This window comes from Lutjanus erythropterus, chromosome 17 (assembly GCF_056507025.1).
Source record: "Lutjanus erythropterus isolate fLutEry1 chromosome 17, fLutEry1.hap2, whole genome shotgun sequence".
NCBI lineage: Eukaryota > Metazoa > Chordata > Actinopteri > Lutjaniformes > Lutjanidae > Lutjanus > Lutjanus erythropterus.
In genome coordinates, this window is record NC_139333.1 from 29,339,298 (window position 1) to 29,360,545 (window position 21,248).

The following is a 21,248-nucleotide window of genomic DNA, read 5'->3' on the forward strand; positions in this document are numbered from 1 at the left end:
AGATCATGGTATGGGTTAAAAACCATTCATAGGAACATCTGTATTTCTGGGAAATTCTGCTGTTGAAGTGGCACAAAGATAGAAATAAGTACAGAGCAAAACACAAGAAGAAAGAAAGTAATGTGGCAAACTGAAAAAAGCAGAGGACCAAGACCACTTCCCTGAGGAATACCAAAAGGTAATTTATATTTTTCATGAGTTTTCTATTTGGGTGTCTACATACTTTTGGCCATATATTTATCATAATGTATTTAGAATCCCAGAAAAAGTGGACATTTGTCTCCTTGAGAATCAAATTCCACCTGGTTTTCGTCATTATGTGCACCTCAATCACCAAATCAGTCAAACTCCTCTCTATGTGATTGTCTGTCTTGTTTAAAGACCTTTACAGTCTCCAGGCTACATTCAGATTCTCGCTGATGTATTTATTCTCTGTTTTCAATCACCTCACTGAAAAGAGATCTGATGTCATCGATCAGAGCAGGTAGAGTCCATTGTCTCCTGCAGATGGACGGCAGATGAAGAGCAGGAGGAATGTGTACGTTGGACTGTAAAACATCAAACAGCTCTGCACCAGGACTGACATCACACCGCAGCGTCTACACTTCATGTACATTTTCATTTGTCTGTAAACTGTCAGCTGCAGTCTCCAAAGGAAATATTACAAAAAGTTATTTCACAGGTCTCAAAACTGTGAATTAAGAGTTGATAGAAAACAGTGAGTGAAGAAAAGTTTCAGCAGGTTGGTGCTCGACTGAAGTCCTGATATATGATGCTGCTCAGTGTATGTGAGCCTCAAATGGGAGTGGAGACTGGAGACCCTCCCTCCTCTTCAAAAGAAAAGGGTCAGCTTTGTCCTCGCTGCTTTGACTTTGGACCGTCGCTGCAGGTATGTTTCCTACACGTTTTACCTCTTCAGCTGTTGATTTTGAATGTAGTTCATTCAGTGAAAGATAATCAGAAGTGTGTGTGTGTGTGTGTGTGTGTGTGTGTTTGCAGATGCAGGTTTGAGGATGAAGGCTCCTGCACTTCTCTTCATCCTCTCAGTGACTCTTTGTGCAGCTCAGAAACAAAAAATAAGCCACAGAGCAGAGTGGGATTACAGGAATGAAGGTGAACAGTAAAGTCAACACATTTACTTGACTAATTTTAAGGTTTCAGTATCGACTTTCCTACTTTTCTTTCCTTACATTTCGACAGGAAATATTTCACTTTTCAGTCACACTCAGTACTTTTGGAGATTTGCAGGTGAAAATTAGTTTTTCCATCATGTCATGTCCCGTATGTCTATGGTTTATGGAACTCTGTAGAAGACACATTTTTTTAACATTTCTTTTTTTTTTCCCTAAAGTTATTTTATGTAGCAATTATTTTATCATTGTCATGTAATTTTAAATTGAAATGTATCCCATTTTATAGTATTTGTATTTGTATTATTTTTGTATAGTATTTTGTTTGTGTTCTATTTATCATTTTCTCCTTTTTGTACCTGCACTTTTTGATCCTTGAGCTGCTGAGTGAATCAGGGATCATAAATCTTGTCTTATCTTTCTTTCTTTCCTTCTTTGCTCCTGTTCTCTTGTCTTTTAGTCTTTTCCTCGTTTTCTTTCCCTCTTCACTGTAGTCAGAAATGCCCGGATGGTAAAAAGCTTTGAATACTCGATAACATTTCTCTGTTAAAGGTCCAGTGTGTAAGATTTGAAGTGGAATATAATATTAATAAGTATATTTTCATCAGTGTATAAGCACCTGAAAATAAGATAATGATATCGTTTTATTAGCCTAGAATGAGCTGTTTGTATCTGCAGAGGGTGCAGCTTCTCTTCCATGGAGACCACCATGTTGCACCGCCTTGTTTCTACAGTAGCCCAGAACAGACAAACCAAACACTGGCTCCTTTGGCATTTTGCGGCCACTGTACTTTTTCCTACACACTTGGAAGGGGAGGGTGAGGTGAGCACTAGTTAGTTAGTTGCAGTCTACAAGCTCACCACTAGATGCCACTAAATCCTACACACTGGTCCTTTAATACTTGGGATGTTGGACTCCAGGGAAAAGGGGACAGTTTGGACTGATTTGAATTAGGTAATCAAATTTTTTCCACCACTGAAGATCACCCATTTTCTATTTGAATAATGACTGTGGTTTTGCTTCACCTGCAGCAGAGAAAGTGAACACCAGAGGATGTGCAAACCTCACACTGGTGTTAGACAACTGGAAATACGCCATCATTACGCAGGTCAAAGATCTGCTGCTGCATGACCACAGGACTGTGCTGCCGGACTACGGAAGGTGACAAGGACGCATTTTAAGTTAATTTTAACCATAATGTGATGTTGTTTGACTTAATTAAGATGGTAAAAGTGAGTGAATTGTCTTTGATTGGTCCATCTCACAGGATCCAGCCGCTGTCAGACGCTCTGGGAGATCTCTACAAGGAGTTCAACTCCCTGAAGGAGCATCTCGCCGAGCTGACGGCCAAGTTTGACGGAGTCGAAGCCTTCGTGGACAGCGTGAGGTCGGGAAGGAAGCCTGCACCACCCCGAGGTGAACCCCGACCCCCGGGGTCACCGCCAGGAGAGACAGAGGCAGCAGCTGATGCAGGAGGTCGACCTCCGGGGAGGAGGAGCAGGGTGGTGATTCGGAGGGTGAAGATACCTGTAGGTTCACTGGACTAAAGCAGGAAGTGAAGGTGATGAAGCTTTGAGGTGCAGCAGCAGCAGAATCCTCTCTGCTGTGGAGGAAATTATTATTGTCTCACATTCGTTCACTTCATTAATCATGAATCATTCTTCATGTCTGTTAAAACTTCATTGTTGTGCTGAACTTTGCTGAATCTTTTTTTGAGGTAAAATCAATCCCACAAGGGTTTAAAAATATTAAACATCACTTTTTATTCATTTATTTATTCACATTTTCTAACTGGACTGTATTTAATAAACTGCCTGCATATAAAGACAAACATTATACATGTTTTTATTCTTGTAATAATTATCTAATGTCATTTCATTATTCAATATTTATATACAGTTATATTCTACTGCTCCACTAGGTGGCTCCCCAGCATCAGGAACATGTTTATCTCTGATGGATGGGAGAGTTTATCATTCTGGGTTTAGCTCAAAGACAAATATGAATGTTGAACTTGTCTAAACTTTGACAAATTGGCTGTTTTGGGAAGCTGCAGTTACACTTGAGATATTTGACTGTTAATATAATATTTGATTTATGATGGAATTCAATAAATTCACCTGGGTGTGGAAAACAACTTTGTTGAAACTTTTTTTTTTTTTTTTTATGTCAACCATGTGAACCATGAAAATATACCCAGACTGAAAGACAGGTATTTCTGTGTATCTCTGTAGTAATTTTGTGTCTCTTTTTCCGTTGTTTTGTTTCTCTTTGTAGTATTATTTTCTCTCTGTGGTACTTTTGTGTCTTTTTGTGGTCATTTTGATTCTCTTTAGGGTAGTTTTGTGTCTCTTTGTAGTTGTACAATCGACTTTCACTCAGAAGAATACTGTGCTCAGTTTGCTCTTCAGTAATCCGTCAGTCAGGGTTTCAGCAGCAACATCCACACAATAACCTTCATGATTTATATTATTATTATATTTATTGTTCTGCGTATAGTACTAGTATTGCTGCTTTGATCTGTAAATAGCATTTTACTGTTGTAGTTGGTCAAAATGTAAAAATATTATATACTACTGGCTAATGCATGTTTTACAGGATCTTTATGTTTGTATGTAAAATCTTGAATTTTAAAAGAATAAAGTCACTCCATAAATGTGGAGAAAGGAGTTGTTGTTGTTGTTCCAGTCGTTTGGTTTTACTTAAAAATCATCATCAGAATCAGTGGTTACAGGAAACAGCTAACACACACCAGATGTCTATGAACTGAATAACTAACTACAGCTCTCAAATACATGTAGTTGAGTCAGGGGTGTTTCCAGACTTCTTTAACTGGGGTGGTCCAAGTGAGGCATGGCTTATGAGGAGTGGGTGGCATGAAGTTTGCATGTACATACACATACGCATACGCATGCACCCATTAATGCACCATTTCTCATATCTACTTTAAACATTAACAAATGATATTTCTATCAGTCAGAACACAACAGAATGGCATCATAAAAATACAATATAGAGCATCCATACTTAATTCTTTAAAGTCCTCAAAAAGAAATTGTACCTCCATTACAGTAAGTTCTAGAAACATCCCTGAATGGAGTAAAAAGTATTGTACAAAATAGGAGAGCTCAAGTATATACATGGAAATAAGTAAACTAACCAGTAAAATAACTGGGTACATTTGCTTAAGTACTAAACTTGGTTGAGAAGAATCAAAAACCCGCCTGGATTAACTGGACAGCGTGTTGTCATTGATCATTTTATAGAATATGATGCATTGTTGTAGATTAAACAACCAACAGAACAGTTCACATGAGCTCAACATTAAACATCTGCATCAGTAAAATGCAACAGACATTAATGCAGAAGTAATAATAATATCAACACATTAATGACAGGGACCATTTACTGTGCAATTGATACTTATTAGTAGTACATTTGGCTGATAATACTTACTTTTACTTTAATAAGGTTTTGAATGCTTTTTGACTTTAACTTGCAGTGGAGTATTTTTACATTGTGGTAGTGCTAAATTTACTTAATTAAACAGGATCTTAATGACCTAATTCTTCCATCACTGCAAAAAGCCAACCTTAAATTTACACTTTCGTAAAGTATTTGAGTAAAATGTAAGCAGTTAGCCATGATTCACCACTGGTGTCATAACTGTATAAGACTCATTGTTTCATTTAGAACCAAATGAATGACAAAGCACTGAAATCCTAAACCATTAAGAACCGGACAAATCACTCCTCAGTCTGTGTGCACCGCTTTAAGTTTCTATACTGCCCTTTTAAAAGTGAAAACTTCCGAGGAGCACCTGAACGCCGCATAAGTTTCTTGTTTGATGAGATGTTGAGAGAAACGAAACTGAAAAGTCTTCTTCTGCTTTAGAGACTGTCGAGAAATTAGTCACTAAATCAAGACGAAGAAACATTTTGTTACAGTTAATTAGCTGCCCTGACCGTCCCAAAGACAATTAGTATGTCGAGTTATATTTTTATAGCTAACATTTAGCTTCGATAGCTAACCTGCTGGAGTTTACGTCGAGAGATAACCGCCATTTTTAGAGCGGATGATGCATTTGCCGACGTTCCCTTGAAGCTTCATATAGGAAGTCCCTGATAAACATTTCAGTCGTTACTGACTGACAGGTGTACAGCCTGCTGGTCCTGACAACTTATCAACACAAAAGGTATGTAAACATAGAATAAAACTATAAATGTTTTCCTGTTAAATTCACCGTTTTGCTCGTACAGAGTTTCTGCATTTAGTACAGAATATTACAGCTGAGCTGCACCCTGATAACTGACAGGTCATTTAAATTGTAAACAGAACTTGGATTAACTTTTTGTCGTATGATTTTATTGATGTTTTTGAACTCAAACAGCAAGGAAAAGTCAAACCAGGGCTGCAACTAACGGTTTATTTTCAGTGTCGATTATTTTAGCGATCAAACATCAAATCAAATCAGCTGTTTGGTCCATTGAATGTCAGAAAATGGTGAAACGTCCTAATCGGTGTTGTCTTGTTTTGTCCAAAACCTTTTTTTTCCTTTAAAATAATGACCTAAAGTGATAAATTGATCATCAAATTGGTTGGCGATGAATGTGATAGTTGACAGGTAATAAATTTTTTACAGCTCTTAGTCAAATTATCAGAAAAACTCAGGTAAAATTAGTTAGTCAGTATTGTTAGTCATATTTTATTGTGTTTTTATCACCTTTTATCGGTGATGGAAGAAGTAACATTACCCACATAAAAGTAGTACTGCTGTGTAAAGATACTCCCTAAAAACAGCTAAATTTACTTTAAGTATTAAAGTAAAAGTGATTTTTGGAAGAATGTCCCTTTAAGAGAGTTGTATCATTACAACATACTACTGTATTATTATATATTATGTGTATCCTTCACTTTATCACAAAGATTCAAAATCACCAAATTTGGTGTGAGACAGATGTTGTAATCTGCAAAGTAATGAGTAACTAAAGCTGTTAGGTAAATGTAGTGGACTAAAAGGTACAATATTTCTCTCTGAAATGTAGTGGAGTAGATATACCAAGAAGTATGAAATTGAAATAGTCAAAGTACATTAAAATTGTACTTTGGTACAATACTTGAGTAAATAGTTACTTTACACCAGTAGGATGTTGCGGTCAAAAGAGCCCTTTTATATCAGAGTATATCTATATTATGTTATAGTGGTTTTTGGTCGCCTCAGTGGCTTTCATTTAGTTCTGAACTGATTCATTAATTAACTGATTATTTGATCAGCAGAAAATTCTAAAAAAAAAAAAAAAACTGTCAGTTTTGATATTTTATTTATTGTTTCAGTCATTTTGCATCAAAAATTCCAAACATTTCCTGGTACCAGCTGTTGAAATGTGAGGATTTGCTGCATTTTATTATTTTGTAACATTTTATAGATGAAACAATTAATTTATTTAATGAAAAAATAATCACAAGATTTATTGATAATAAAATAATTGTTATTTGTTGCAGTCCTAGTGGTGCTTATGATGGTCTCTTACAAACTATGTAAGAGACTATGTAACTATGTTTGTTTATTATAGTGGCAGAATATTTTGAAGTAATTTATGATTGTGCAAAGTCCTTGAGGAGGATGAAACCAGCTGTGGTGGCATTTTTCATTCTGCCGCTCCCCCACTGCCTGTAATCAAACTGACTAAACTCGATTAGTCAGTGTCAGATGTGGAGATTTTAACTGCCTGTGTTTCTTACATTCAGAGACAGATAACAGGGGGACTCCCCTGATAAAACAGTCCCTACAGATGGAGGACGGAGCGGCAGGAAACCTCCACAGCTCCTCTGGATCACAGAAGAAGGAGGATGTTGCAACCAAAAGAGCCCGGAAAAGAAATGAGGTAGAAATGCAGTCATAAGAATTCACTGAAGAGTTAAAGATAAAACCTGTTTGACATTTTAACCCACATGCTACCAACATATTTAACATGCAAGACTACTGACTGCTGTCTCTTAAAACATTAGTAGTTATGCAATTAATGTAATCTGAAAAGAAAAAAACAGATCCCTTTTATTTTAAGAAAGTGACAGTTAATTTGCCTGTTGTATTTAAACAAAAATATTATTTCCTTTAATACAAATTGCAGCCAAGTACGATGCACACATTAATACTTTTTTACTATCTGTTGATTCTGGTAACGCAGTTCTGGTCAAAGGCTGCGTCCGAAATTTACTATGAACATGCTAAATAGTACACTAAAACAGTATGGGAGATTTTTTTTAGTATGTCCGCAACCTTAGTATGAAACAGGACACAAGGTTCATAATATTACAGTGTGCAAGCATTGGACACCATGCTGGCATAAGTACCCCATGATGCAATGCAGTAGTGACAAAAATAACGACAACATAACAGAAAAGGTGAACAGTGTCCAAGTCAGATCTGTGTAATGTAAATTATTCATCAACTTAAACATAAGTAGGTTTCACTTTGCTGGGAGGAATATATTTTTTAAATTAGTTCATACTAAACAGCAAGGAGGCTCTCAGGAAGTGATGTGATGCCCTCTGAGCAGTGCATCCCATAAGATGCATACTACTGTTTATTTACAGAAAAGTATGTTGAATGCTGGTAAAGATTGTGGGCATGTTTTGGATGCAGTGATAGACTCTGAAGGACTTAACAGAAGCATAAAATCAGTTTTAAGTCAATATTTTCTGTTTTTGCTTGCTAATCATGGTAACTAGCTTCACACATGGCTTCTCCTGTGGCCTGGTATATGATATGTGTAGCACCACCCCCTCGATTAACAGGATTGGTTCTTTAGGTTTATGACATCATATTCCCAGCCCGACTGAATCGTTACAGATAAGTCTTGTAACACGTGAAAAACACCACCACGATTTAAAAACTTGATTTTCACTGCAGGGGGTCTTTAATGTGTTTTCCAGGACCAAGGACCAGGCAGTCCCAGCAGGAAAGGTCAACACCAAGACAGGAGGAGAAAGAGAAATCAAAGAAGAAAAAAGAACACCTCAAATGTAAAAGGAGATGCAGATGTCAAAGGTGAAAACAAAGAAGCAGCCAAGATGGAGGTTGTCGAGACGACAAGCTCCCAAACTGAGGAGAGCGTGTCTGTAGAGACACAGCAGGTGGATCCACAAGCAGAAGACAACCTGCAAGATGTGGAAAACAGCAGAGAACAATGCCACACAGACACTAAGATGGTACAAGCTCAGACTCAAACAAATAAACTTGAAGTCTCAGACAAAGTCACACAAACTCCAGTTGTTCAAAAGAATGATCAGGAATCACAGACGGACTTCTCTGTGCTGAAACAAGACGACACAAATGATGAAAAGACTCAACCTGACGCAAAGACTGCTGCTGAATCACAGCCGAAACAAGACACACCTGAACCAAAGCTGCACGACACCGCTCAGACTCCATCAAAGCAAAATGAAAGTCCAGACAAAGACGGAGCAGAATCAGATTCAGCCAAGGAGCAAAACCGCAAGAAAGAGTCAAAGACTAAAGAAGAGGATCCGTCTGCAGGACCCTCAGGTGATTCCACAGGCTCCAACTCTGAAAAAGACACCAAACCAAAGTCTTATGCCAAAGCTGTGTCTGGAGACGGCAGGAGTGACAAACAGTCCAATGTGGACGCCTCGAAAGCAGCAGATCAAACTACAAAACCATCCCAAAGCACACGGTGAGAGTGATAAAACAGAATAACTAACAGCTGCTTCCAGTACAGTGGTTGAACCTGATTGTAAACACATATTCCTCTGTTTCCACAGTGATCGAAGCCCAGTGAGACCCCCACCTGGGGCTCCCATGTTCACCCTTTACATCTATGCTGTGCTGGACAAAAAGTTTAGATTCAACCAACAACATGACACACTTCTGCTGTGTTATGACGGAGGGTATTTACCCTTTGAAATGACACATTTTGTGTGAGTATTGATATTTTCTAAGCTGTAATACACAGGCTGTGTTAGTACAGTGGCATGTTTTTCATTGTTTTGGCTCTGTTAATTTGAAGATGTTTGCATTCACTCCAGAACAGTGTAGGACCTGTAGCCCCTTTTTTACAGAGGTGGTAAAAGTAGAACTACTGATTCAACTTATTTACGTGAGTAAAAGCGAAAAAGGCAGTGAAATGTACTCAAAGTATAAAAGTAAAAATTCGCCCTCTAAAGGACATTTCTACCAGGTGATTCTGTGCAAATCTAAGTGAACCTCACCCTTTCTCTGTGGTCAAGTTACATCATTTTTTGTCTTGTCACATCTGTCATGCATGATATGCACTGATGGATACAAGCAATCGTCTTTTCTATTATTGTGCGATGCATTTAGGTTAGAATCAGTCTGTTGTAATCAGATGTTTGGAAGGCAGTGCACAATGACGCAAAATACAAACAATCTGTAGCTCCACTCAAATGCATTTAAACTAATGGGGAGCATGTGCCCCATGTACTGAGGCTGTCAGTCCTTTGCAGCGGCCGCTGGTTTGACTCCCGCCTACGACCCTTTGCTGCCTGTCATCCCCTCTCGCTCTACCTCCTTTCCTGTCTGCTTCTCAGCTGTCCCTATCAAATAAAGGCAAAAAGCTCCAAAAAAAAAAAAAAAACTCTAAATAAATTTAGTTAATAAACCTGTCTTGAAAATGATCTTTTCTAAAAATGTAGGGAGTAAAAATAAAAAGTTGTCAGAAATTAAAGATCAAATCCTTGTAGACAGGCTCCAAAGTCCTGTACAAAAACGTCCCCGAAGAATGGAGGCTGTTAAAGCAGCAGATTCATGCCCATGGTTTTAGAATGAAACGTTCAGCTATTACATAGGGGTTTGATGTTCCTGAATCGCCAAACAGTTGGTCATTTAGTATAAATGGAAACATTACCTTAAAGCTGATTTTTTTAAATATATATTAATAAGGGATGAAATGACTTTGTGTAGTGTCTAACCCTGCAGATCTGTCATAATGTCCTACACAGTGTACACAAAGGTGGAGCCCATTCAGAGCTGCTTGCTTGGTGCATAAGCCAAAAAAGTTATCTAGCTTCCAAGTTTACTTCCTGGTTATATGGCTTACTGAATATTGGAAGTTGTGTATCCCCCCAGCTCATGAGTTCCTGCTCGGCCCACAGACTTTACATCATGATGATGTTACAGAGTGTTAAATAGCTTTTTTTGGTTCTAGTTAAAGAGTAACTAAACCCCCAAACTAGTTCTTTCAGTTGAAAAACGATGTACTGTATATGGATATCTAGTGGTGCTGTTAATTGATTCAATCTTGATATTTTAGTGCAAAATGTTTGAATGCTTCATAACATGTTGCCATATTGTGAAACATTTGCAATTGAATTTTCATTTTGGTTGATGTGGAGGCAGGTGATGTGCATGGTGGCAGCTTTCATCACTAACCAATCCCAGCAAGGTAACCAGGTAAACAGAGAATTGAACCCAGACTGGTGCAGTTCAAAGTGACTTAATGAAAACTGAAAACACCAAGTCTAAAAACAAAAAGCTTACATAGAGTAGTTCTAAGTCAAATAAAGGTGAACAAATCCAAAAGTACAAGTAAAGTCCAAAGAAAGTCCAAAAGCCACAAGGAAACACAGGGGAATACTCTAAGGGACTTGACACAATGGTACAAAGACCAACTAGCAACTAAACAGGGAAATATACAAGACTAAATTCACAGGGAAGCTAATTAGGGACAGGCGAAAACAATCTGTAATCAAAAAAGAAGGGAAAAACTGAGGAAGTAGAGCAGCAGAAATGAGAAAGTACAAGACTTCAAAATAATACAGGTACACGTAAACTAAAACACAAAATTGTGACAGAAGTTGTGCAAAAACAGTAGGCTGAGGCTCTCTTGTTTAGTGAAGAACACATTATGACTTGTTTAGGACTCAAAACCCAAGGTGTAGAACTAAGGACGAGTCAGTCTTGAGTTGGGACTGGACTTGGGACTTGAGTGTGAAGACATGAGACCTTCATGTGTCTGGGACTTGGTCCCAGCTTTGATCTTTACAACTTGCTTTGCCAGCAAGTGGCCAAAAATCAAATTAATACAGATTAAACTAAAATTATTATATTTAATGTTTGATGTGAAATCCCTTGAAGTCAGTGAATCTGTGGGTCTCCAGCCCACATACATCACACAACCAGCTTCTTTTCTTGCTTGCTTCAGAGTGCTATTTTCACTATTTGATCAGACGGATTGAAGGTCTTTGTCTGAGTTGGTCCGTCAAGACATATCCACTGTTTGGTCCGAAAAACTCCTTGGGTACATTGACTGTCTTCTAAAAACCACTGTCCTGACTATATATGGTACCACATATCTTACACTGTTCAGGCAATATGAATGTGAACGACTTATGTTTAATTTTAAATGTGCTGAAGTACAGAGCTGAAATGAAAATCAAACCATTTGTCTGGTACTGTCAGACTTCACTGCAGTTTTTTTTAGCTTCAGTAAAGTAGTCATTATAACAAACGCTCAATATTTTATGTTTAGTGGACTTAAAGAGGGAGGATATCTGGTAGAAGCAATGCTTTCGATTGAAGAGAGCCACGTGCAGAGAGGTATGCTGTTGATTTATTGGTATGGTGTAAAGCAACGACAGAAAGAGCTCTCAGGAACTGCGGAAAGAAGCATTCAAATTCCATTTAATCCCAACATTAAAGGTAAGGCAAACAAACCATTGACTTTCAGCAATCCAGCTATAGGTTTGTGTCTTTAACATAAACTGATCATGTACCTGCCTTTGTTTCATGCAGAGTTGCACCTTTATGAAGGCTTCATTAGTCGTCATGAGGAACAGAGTTTCTTGAAAACTAGCTTTAACTGGGTCCGTGGGAATAGAACAAAAGGTGTGGAGCTATCAGATGCCTGGCAGGCCTCAGCGAGAGATCTGTTGGACAGAATCTTCCATAAATGGTCCCCATCAGACAAACAGAGCATTGAGACCTTGTGTGACAACTTGATGCATTTTATGATGAGTCTTGGTTCTGCACATATGAGGATGTCATTCCAAGACAATTCACAACCGCCTGTGGTCCAGGTAGGTGGAACAAAATGGGAAAAATTCACAGCATTCATTGTGTATCACCTCCAATATTCCATTAGTAACCAAATGTTCTTTTTATCTGCAGACATCAGACATAATTTTGGAGACTTTGGTTTGTATCTTAAAAGGAGAACCAAAGGAGAAATTCCCAGGCAGCTGGAGGAGTACCAGTCCTCTTGTTCTGGGTCTGGCTGTTTTCATGGTTACCAGAAAATGTCAAATCAACCTTGGAGTGAAAGGCTGGGCTGACCTGTGTCACCTGGTGTCCTCAGAGACCGCAATGGACAAGAAAAACCTGGACGGACTGCACAGTTTTTTCCAAAATCCACAATAGTAAGTTCAGCAAGTTCTTGAAGTTTGACAAAGAAGAGGTCCACCAACTAGATTTACCTCATGCTTTTTACTGCATCTCATAGTCTTCTTCAGAGGATGGTTGGGAGCATGTAAGGGTCATTCCTATGTTCCCAGGGTCCTATGTTCTCAAGGTTGTATGTTCCCAGGATCCGATATTCACTAGGTCTTATGTTCCGAAGGTCATATGATCCTAGGCTCTTATTTTCCCATGGTTCTATGTTCCCAAGGTTCTATATTCCTAGAATCCCTGGGAACATTTGCCCTGAGTGATAACAGGTGTATTTATCTGATGTATGTATTTATGCCCTTGTATAACACGTTCTCACACTGCTCTGTTCTTCCTCTCAGTCTTGTGTTGGGTCTGATGAACCTCTGTGCGCAGCAGACGGTGTCGGAGCTCGTCCTGCTCCTTCCTCTGCTCTTCAGACTCAGACAGCCGGGAGCTGACGCAGAGAAAGTGGGTCCAGCTGTGGAGGAGAAGAACTGGTCAGGACTTGAAAATGTTCCCTTCATCAGGTTTAGAGAGAATATTCAGTCCCACCCCGACAAAAGAAAGTGAGTTTGTCTCAAATCAGCCTTAACTTTCTTCTCCTGAAATCACATTTTGTTGAAATAACATTTTTCTTTTTCACAGGAGAATGCTGACTCTGATCCAGACACACTTACCCATGGCTAAAGAGAAACCTCTCCTCCTGATTGGCTGGTTATCTTTGGTCGCGTTCGAGGATCTCTCTGAATTTTCAGACTTGACAGAGATACCAACAGAACACCTGATCCAGAGTCTGCTGTACCGACTGCGAACATGTGGAGATTTAAGGGATAACAACAGAGCACAGGAGGCTGTAAAGGTGGAAAAATTTACAAATTCTAACATTTAACATTTAAAATAACTCTATAATCATTCTTTATGATATTCTCTGTCCTTTCCACATGCAGCACACTCAGAAAACCTTGACCCACGTACTGCAGAAGTTGGACAAAGACAAGGACAGGTAAGAAACACTGTTCATGTCCCCCTGATCAGGTGTAGTGTTGTGCTCTGTGTAACTCTGTCTTTGTGTCTGTAGAATGATTGAATCTGGAAACATCAAGCCAGCCTTCATGAGCAGCATCAGTTTGCTGAAGAACACATGTGCACTTGCGCGACTCGTCCCCTGGTACCAGACTGCAGTCCTGTCCTACCAGCTAGTGTTGAAACTGGCAGAGATTTTCTACGCCAAACAGAGGAAACAGGTATATGTTGTGCTCTGGCTGCCTCATTATGGAACCATAACTTTAATTAACTGTATTCTTATTGTGCATTTTAGTCTTCAGAGGATGAGTATGAGACCTTTAGGCAGAAACTCTTGGATGACCTACACGCCGTGCAGCGGTGGATCAGTGAGTGGAGAGATGAACTGCTGCAAAAAACACTTGTGACGCTGTCAAAATCACTCACCTACCCAAAGGAAATTGAGGTACAGAGTTCAACAGAATATCTGCCAGTACTTCCTTGATTCCTTCTTATTTAATACTCAGCTCCAGTGGAGGAAGAAACACACAGCCTACAACATGACTCAGTTATGCAATATTGCTGCTTCTTTTTATTTACACTTTGTCACAGAGAACTTAGAGCAACATTTTTGATTGGTCAATAACATGCAAATATTCAAGATGAAATTTTAAATAAATTAAATAAATGCAGAAATTGCACTTGGTTGTTTTTCTTTTTCCTTCTTTGAGCTTGAAATAACTTCACAGAGCTGACACACTGACACCAAAGTTTAGTGAAGTGTTTATGGGACAGTTTAGGCTAATGGATCGTATGGGATTATACTTTACTTTCCCTCCTGATATACAATCTAGCTATTTCAGATCCGCGTGTCCCTAAAAATAAGCCAGATTCTGCATGTGCACTATGCTTCTTATAATGATAACCGTGTTGTATTATCAGATGTGGGATGCACTGGTGAAGGTGGAATGTTCTCTTGAAGAAGTTTCATCCTGTTGGAGGCTGAGCCTGATAAAAGACCTGAAGAAGAGGATTTCCAAGGTCAGTGATCGTTTAAAATCGTGTAAAATATACTGTATGTTATTCATCTTGTTTTAAAGACATCTGAAGGCAGGACCAAGAGGACAACAACAAGAATCTAGTGCTATCAAGTAAATGCTTACCTCCTGTTTTCTTTGCAGGCGAGTGAGGAGGACAGAGTGCTGGTCTGCTGCCTTGAGTCATCCTCAGCAGCCATAAGGAAAAGCCACGATGATGTACAGGCCTGTTTCGATGAGCTGTGTCAGTCTGCTATCAAGACAATCTGTCAGGTACACAACATGTTAATGATCTGCTCAGAGTGCATTATTAGTCACCAGAGAGAGCTACCCATCAGACTAGAGCCAGAAAATATTTGCTCCAGAAAATATGATCCAGTTTCACCCAAATCAGTAAATATTTTAGTTATAAAGTTGTGTTTTTATACAGCAAGGCCTGGCACCCAGAAACTCTCTGCTCTGGCAGCTTTATAAGAAAGATGGCAAGAAAACATACATCATTGGACGCAAAATTAGTATTGTGCCCAAGTGCAGGATGAATCATCAACAGCGTTTTATCCCTAAAATACCATAAAAGAATATCTATAAAATGGATTTTCTGTCATTGTCAGATACTGGTGTACAGTATAAGTATGAATGGTGCAAGATATATGTGATAAAAACACTTAAATACTGATTCTGACTTCATAGTATCTTTAAGAGCTAAATACCAGTGTGGAACACTCACATTTCCAGAGAGGACAGGAGGGAGACCTGATGCGGACTCTCAACTCGAAGGTGAAAGACCTCCCTGATGTTGTCATGTCTGCTGTTGTGGTCGAGTCAGCAGCACGATTCAGAGACAACCCTGTCGTCCAACTGCTCGAGCCACAGTCTGCCATGAACCACTTACTGACTCACAGTACTTCATTTACTCATTCATTTATATATTTTATATATATATATATTTACTCAGTGCTGTTACAGTTTCATAATGGTCATCATTGTTTTGGTCCAGGTGATTGGAAGTCGATCCAGGTGGATGACACTGCAGGACACATTGTCCACAGCTGTCTGACTGCACTGCAGTCTCTGATAGAGTCTCTGCTTCAAGGACATGTGCTCCTTGGGGACCTACAGACCTGCCTGAAATATAAAGAGCAGTTCAAGAGACTTCACCAGCAGTGTATGAACCTCAGTGTGATAAACAGCCTCAAATGATTGCTAAAATAAATTTTCCCCTGATGAAAAAAACTGTATTAATTAATGATAGCTGCAATATATCTTCCACAGACAAGAGAAACACCAAATCTGAGACTGTCCCTGTCAATGCAGAGGATCTTTTGGCTCAGAGAGAAAAAGATATGAAGTCTTTCATGCTGCGGAAAAATCAGATGGATACACTGATAAAGATGATAGCAAAGGTTACAGAAAGCATCACGGGTGAGTTTAACTGGAAAAATAAGTAAAACCACATAAGAATTTGGTCCTTAAGCTTTTTTTGTGCATCACTTTCTTCAGTAACATGGTTATTTTGGTTCTTATTAAACCAGCTCCTGAGATGGCAGCTCTTGAGGAGCAGCACAGTGCCAATCTGAAGACTGTCAGCCTGAACAAACTGGTGCTCATCCAGTCCTTTGGTCCTGACGGGAAGTTGGGGAAGATGGGTCCTCCCCAGGTCCTCTGGTATAACGCCAGTCTGAATGTCTTGAAAATGGCCAGTGAGATGCACAGACTGCATCACAGCAACCTGATTCTGTCCTCCTGGGTCAAGAAGGCTGCGTCTTTGGCGTCAGTGAGACTACCCTGCCCAGCTCCTGTTTCGGTCGCCCTAACGCAGATCTGCGAAAACATCTGGAAGCCGCTGCTGATGGACTTCTGTCAGCTCGGCGCCAGCATCGCAAGTGCAACTATCACTTTCAAGCAGCTCGATCAGGTTTTGGTGGAATCTGGTGACCAAGGAGACGGGACACTAATGAAGGAGGAGCTGAGTCTGATGTCTGAGACGTTTAGCGAGTCAGGGAGGTTTAGACCTGAGGAGAACTGGGTGGAGCTGAGACTGAGTCAGATTCAGGAGTATCGACAGCTCCATGAGGCAGCGGCTGCAGCCAGTGCAATGCTGAAAGTTGCTGAAAAAATGAAGCTTTCTGGGAACTTCACAGAAATTGACACTCTCAGCCAACTGGTAACAGTCCTGTAAATTTTGATAACAGTAATTACAAAGGAAATGAGTTGCAGTGGTCTAGCCAAGAGAAACCATACTCTTGTTATTCCTGTTTTATTTAAAAATTTTATTAATAATATTCACTTGCATAAGAGATGCATATTCAACATTTTAAGGGGATTGTTCAGATTTCTTGAAGGGGGATACACTTAGTTTATTAGCTACAATAGATGGTGGTTGACACACCCCCAGTTTGAAGAAGCAGCAGGAGTACCAGTGCAGGAAGCCAAGCAATGTACTGCTGTGGACAGGGTCAGCGGCAAAATATGTATGTATGTTATATTTAGAACGTTTTCGTGGCTTGACATTGCCCTCAGACAGCCTTTTTTGATGGTAAACTGCTGTTATATAAGTCAGATATTGCTCTCTGCAAAGCAACCAGACTCCATTGGCAAAAATACTAATTTTGCTATTTTTAGTTATTTGCCATGTCATTGCCTTGATCAATTAGTTTGTTTGTGTTATTGTGAAACATCAGCACTTTAAATGGTTAGTTTGGATTCACCAAAGTAACAAAATAACACAAATAAAGTAACTATTTGAGGCAGCAGTATACCAACAACTACCATGCTCAGCAAGGTAAAATTTATGTTCCTTTAAGAGTTTGGCTGGTTTGGAGAGAGCTTTGGCTTATATAATGGTGGTTTCTCTTTGTAAAAAGCTGTCTGACAGCAAAGTAAAGCCCATAAAGATTTTTGAAATATCGTTTACACTTTTTAGGTGACTATGCACTGCTACTGACCCTGTCCACAGCTGTATATTGATTTGCTTCCTGCACCAGCACTCCTGCTGCTTCTCAAAACTAAGGCATGCCAACTGCCATACAGACCTCATACAGCCCCACTTTAAAAAATCTGAACTATCCCTTTAATATAAGTACATTTAAATATAAAAGGGATATGTATCACAGGAGGTGAAGAATTAAATTTGTTAGCCAAAAGATTAGATTATAAAAAGCAGCAGAATGATTTCCTTTTTAAACATGTCTAAGAGAAGCAAGCACACCTTTTCTCTTTTCTTTGTATGAAAATGTATGCATTTTGAATTCAATGCTTGACTGTTTAACAGGAGGAAGACACTTTTAAACAGAGGGCCCTGGGGTCCCTCAGTGATGACCTGCTTCAAGCCAAAAAGCAACTCTCCACCGTCACCAAGCAGCACACTGCCTGTCTGGAAGAGTTTCTAGCGAGTCAAACTCTGGTCACCTGGGTCAAAGAGAACCTTAAAAGTAAGGCACTTGGATAAAACAGCACCCAGATTAATACAGAAACATAAATTGTCTTTAGTTTTGCAGATGATACTCGTCTGTTTACTTTTCTGTCTGCTCAACAGATATGAGCGATGTGAAGGTCTATGTGGAGCTGGCGTCCATATCTGCTGGAGAGAATGACACAGAGATCGACCAGGTGGCCTGTTTCCATGATGCAGTGATGGGATACGGCCCTCTGCTCTACTCCCTCTCCCCTCAGGCTGGCTTTGAGGAGTTTATGAAGTGTGCTCAGCCCGTGTGGGAAGCCCAAAGTAGAGATGAGAAGCTGCCAGACAAATTGGTATTTACTTCTCCCTCATTTGTAGGCAGAACATAAAGTCCTGTTAGTGTGTCAGAGTGACAATGGTGCCACTGGGTTTGTTTTGCAGAGAGAATCGACTCGATTGCTGAGCTGGCTGAAGGCACTGAAGGAGACCCACGGCTCTGTGGAGCAGTCCTCTCTCTCCCTGGCTACCTCTATTAATGAACATGGAGTTTATCACATAGGGTGGTCTGATGAAAACACAGAGAAGGTAAGTCGCCGATCTTCTATTACAAGACATAGTAAAGATAGCAAGATGTAGAGTCTTGTTAAGATATTTTCACTTGTTTGCAGAGATGTCTACAAAATATGGTGCATGTCAAAGTAAAAAACGGCAGAGACGAGAAGAGCTACAAGCTTGAAGACCTTCTGGAGCTACAGAACAAACTCATGCTCATGTCATCCAAAGGGGAGCACGGCAGAGAGCAAGTCAAAAGGTTCATGGAGGTCAGTGGCATTGAAGAGTTTAGTTCTCTGCAGAATGTACAGTGGCTAAAGGTTATTTAGGTGATGTTTGAACAAATCTGGCAGAACGTCTAGAGTGGTCTGTTTTCATACTTTATACACTAAACAATTAATTGATTAATTGTAAAAAAAAAAAAAAAAAAGTAATCAGTAGATTAATCCAGACTGAAAATAATTATTAGCTGCAGCCCTAAAAAAGGCACTGATGTTTGGGAATCACCTTGTGGCTCTGCTTCAACTGTGCAAAAGCCTAACAACGGCCGACTGAAATTTCTGACGTGTCAGAAATCCATCTAAGCAGCTGTTCTGGAGCAGTTAATCGATCAGCACTTCCTCCTGTACAGTGTATGGCAAATGGCAAAGCTTAAATTTGATATGACGCGAGAATGAGCTCAAAAATTGGGTCAGAAACAGGCTCAAATCACGCAGTGTATGCCCAGCTTTAGTTATCTGCTGAGATTAAGTGTATATATATAAAGTGTATCACTCCTGTCCACATGTATTGCAGGTATTTGAAGGAGTTCAGAGACTGGGAACCATCCTCCTTCAGATGCAAACGTCTGGCAACATGCTCTTCAGGGAATGGCATGCTGAGGTCCACTGCTGCCCACAACAGCAATCTTGCATTAAAGTTACCTTCTTATCCCTGACGGGTAAAGAGATTGTGTACTTCGGAGAGGTGACTGAGCAGCTACAAAAGCTGGCTCAGTCCATGGATAGCTGCCAAAATGAGTGGCGTTCCTTCATCAGTGAGATGCGGTCCAATTTCAGCTTGCTGAATCACTACACCTCAGAGCAGATGGTGTACCTGTGCCACTGGATACACAAAGTGTGTCAATCGCAGGCTGCAGTTCCCCCACAGTTGTGGCATTTACTTTTTGCCATAAAGCCACAGTGCACTCTAACCGATATCAGAGTTGCTTACGCTAATGCAGCAAGTATGACCTCAAAGCATGATGAAATGGAAGACGCTGAGTTTGACGATGAAGATCAGTACCATGAACCCTCTATGGACTTAACACCACCTTCACCAGAGGATTTGGAGGAGGTTCGTGATTTGATGGAGTTTTCTTCAGAGGACGAAGATGATGGTGTCATGAAATATGGTGATGATGATGGCATCAGGATGCACGATGAGGACAGTCTTGAAGAACTCTGGCGAAAATTCAAAGACAACATGTCACTGTACCTCAACGAGTACTTGGACATCTCCTCTTTGGCCCACTTCCTCTCATGCCTTTCTGAAATGAACCAGCAACACGTGATCAGGAACTTTCCACCAGTTCTCCAGGAGGGACAGGCCAATCTTGTGCTTTGTCCCAGAGCAGAGGTTTTTACCACCATCCTGTCTTTTTACATGGAGAGTCCAGAGCAGCCTCTGCCATCTACTGATGAGGTTCTAGTCTGCAGAGAGGAAACGACAGAGGAGGAAGTAGAGATCTTTCTCCGTCGAGCTCTTGGCCAAGGCCCCGGACGGAATTGGCAGAAGATATACTCTCTTGTCAATCCAGGGCTGCTGGGATATGATGTCAGTGTGGCATTGGCGGTGCTCTTTGAGGGTCTTGAGAGAAGTGCCAGCCCGCATTATCATTTGATAATAGTTAGTCCGGTTGAGCACCAGCACAGATATGTGCCCTCTTACTTCAGCAATAACAAAGTACAGGCTGGTGTGAGTCTACAAGCAGAGGCTGCCAGGAAATATCTGCATCACCACTTCACTCAAAACACGCTGTCACAAAACCCTGTCGCACTGGTTTCTCCTGACCACCTCTCAGTCTGGATGGTGTCATCTGTACGCCCTGCAGTTGGTAAGGAAAACTGTAACTAGCATGCTGTTTGTCATGTAAAAATTGTATTTTGGTAAATGCTATGACATATTCAGATTAATTTTCACATTTTTCCTTACATACATCTTTTTCTGTCAATAGGGAAATCCCTTTACGTGGATCGTTTGTTTGAGAAGTTTCAGCTGAAATCTCCCAGAGCAGAACATATTCGAATCAGACTGATCGAGCCATCTGTTGATATCGACTCCTTGATTAAGAGTCTATCAGATAAACTGGCACCTTTAAGAGAGCAGGACCCTGTTCTCCTGCACATCGACACTGCTGGAGTAAGTGTGCAAGCATTTATCTTTGCAGACAACTTGTTCTGTTTTTGGTTGTACTCGAGAGCCTGTCTTCTTTTTCACTGTTGCTACCGTTCAGGTTCGTTCAGGTCTGGAGGAGCTCCTGTTCCATCTGTTGGTTCTGGGCTGTTTGAGTGACAGCCATGGCATGCTGTGGAGAAGGAATGTAGCTCACTTGATCACTGTTGAGATCTTAAGAACATACACCTCGCCTCAAAGGCAGCTGAAACAGGTAGCAAAGTCTTTTTCAGATCATAACTTTTTGGAGGGGTTAAATTAAAGGTTTCTCCCCCTTCTGAATGTA

General features: G+C 40.1%; 2 protein-coding genes across 2 annotated transcripts in view; both read left to right on the top strand.

The window, feature by feature from the left end:
- Positions 1-628: 628 nt before the first annotated feature.
- Positions 629-3,800, top strand: LOC146312435 (uncharacterized). Its single transcript, XM_084740894.1, has 4 exons — positions 629-889; positions 1,000-1,113; positions 2,163-2,292; positions 2,399-3,800. The coding sequence occupies exons 2-4, from the start codon at positions 1,014-1,016 to the stop codon at positions 2,676-2,678; spliced, it is 510 nt and encodes a 169-aa protein (XP_084597020.1). The 5' UTR covers positions 629-889; positions 1,000-1,013; the 3' UTR covers positions 2,679-3,800.
- Positions 3,801-5,224: 1,424 nt separating this feature from the next.
- The window catches only part of rnf213b (ring finger protein 213b), a 40,470-nt gene continuing 24,446 nt past the window's right edge, over positions 5,225-21,248 (top strand). Inside the window, exons 1-25 of the mRNA XM_084741688.1 lie at positions 5,225-5,326; positions 6,880-7,016; positions 8,068-8,828; positions 8,917-9,072; positions 11,643-11,812; positions 11,906-12,189; positions 12,281-12,528; positions 12,898-13,104; positions 13,184-13,397; positions 13,486-13,541; positions 13,617-13,782; positions 13,857-14,006; positions 14,483-14,581; positions 14,722-14,850; positions 15,313-15,478; positions 15,575-15,742; positions 15,850-15,999; positions 16,110-16,741; positions 17,849-18,008; positions 18,113-18,330; positions 18,419-18,562; positions 18,646-18,798; positions 19,325-20,624; positions 20,745-20,929; positions 21,024-21,176. Of these exons, the coding sequence (XP_084597814.1) occupies positions 6,924-7,016; positions 8,068-8,828; positions 8,917-9,072; positions 11,643-11,812; positions 11,906-12,189; positions 12,281-12,528; positions 12,898-13,104; positions 13,184-13,397; positions 13,486-13,541; positions 13,617-13,782; positions 13,857-14,006; positions 14,483-14,581; positions 14,722-14,850; positions 15,313-15,478; positions 15,575-15,742; positions 15,850-15,999; positions 16,110-16,741; positions 17,849-18,008; positions 18,113-18,330; positions 18,419-18,562; positions 18,646-18,798; positions 19,325-20,624; positions 20,745-20,929; positions 21,024-21,176 (6,162 nt within the window). The 5' untranslated portion in view covers positions 5,225-5,326; positions 6,880-6,923. The remainder of the gene's footprint in view (positions 5,327-6,879; positions 7,017-8,067; positions 8,829-8,916; positions 9,073-11,642; positions 11,813-11,905; positions 12,190-12,280; positions 12,529-12,897; positions 13,105-13,183; positions 13,398-13,485; positions 13,542-13,616; positions 13,783-13,856; positions 14,007-14,482; positions 14,582-14,721; positions 14,851-15,312; positions 15,479-15,574; positions 15,743-15,849; positions 16,000-16,109; positions 16,742-17,848; positions 18,009-18,112; positions 18,331-18,418; positions 18,563-18,645; positions 18,799-19,324; positions 20,625-20,744; positions 20,930-21,023; positions 21,177-21,248) is intronic.

Excerpts from the sequence above, each read along its gene's own strand:
- LOC146312435 (XM_084740894.1), top strand. The coding sequence starts at position 1,014 with ATGAAGGCTCCTGCACTTCTCTTCATCCTCTCAGTGACTCTTTGTGCA. Across the intron at positions 1,114-2,162 it reads GTGGGATTACAGGAATGAAG|CAGAGAAAGTGAACACCAGA; the intron begins GTGAACAGTAAA and ends CTTCACCTGCAG. Across the intron at positions 2,293-2,398 it reads GTGCTGCCGGACTACGGAAG|GATCCAGCCGCTGTCAGACG; the intron begins GTGACAAGGACG and ends TCCATCTCACAG.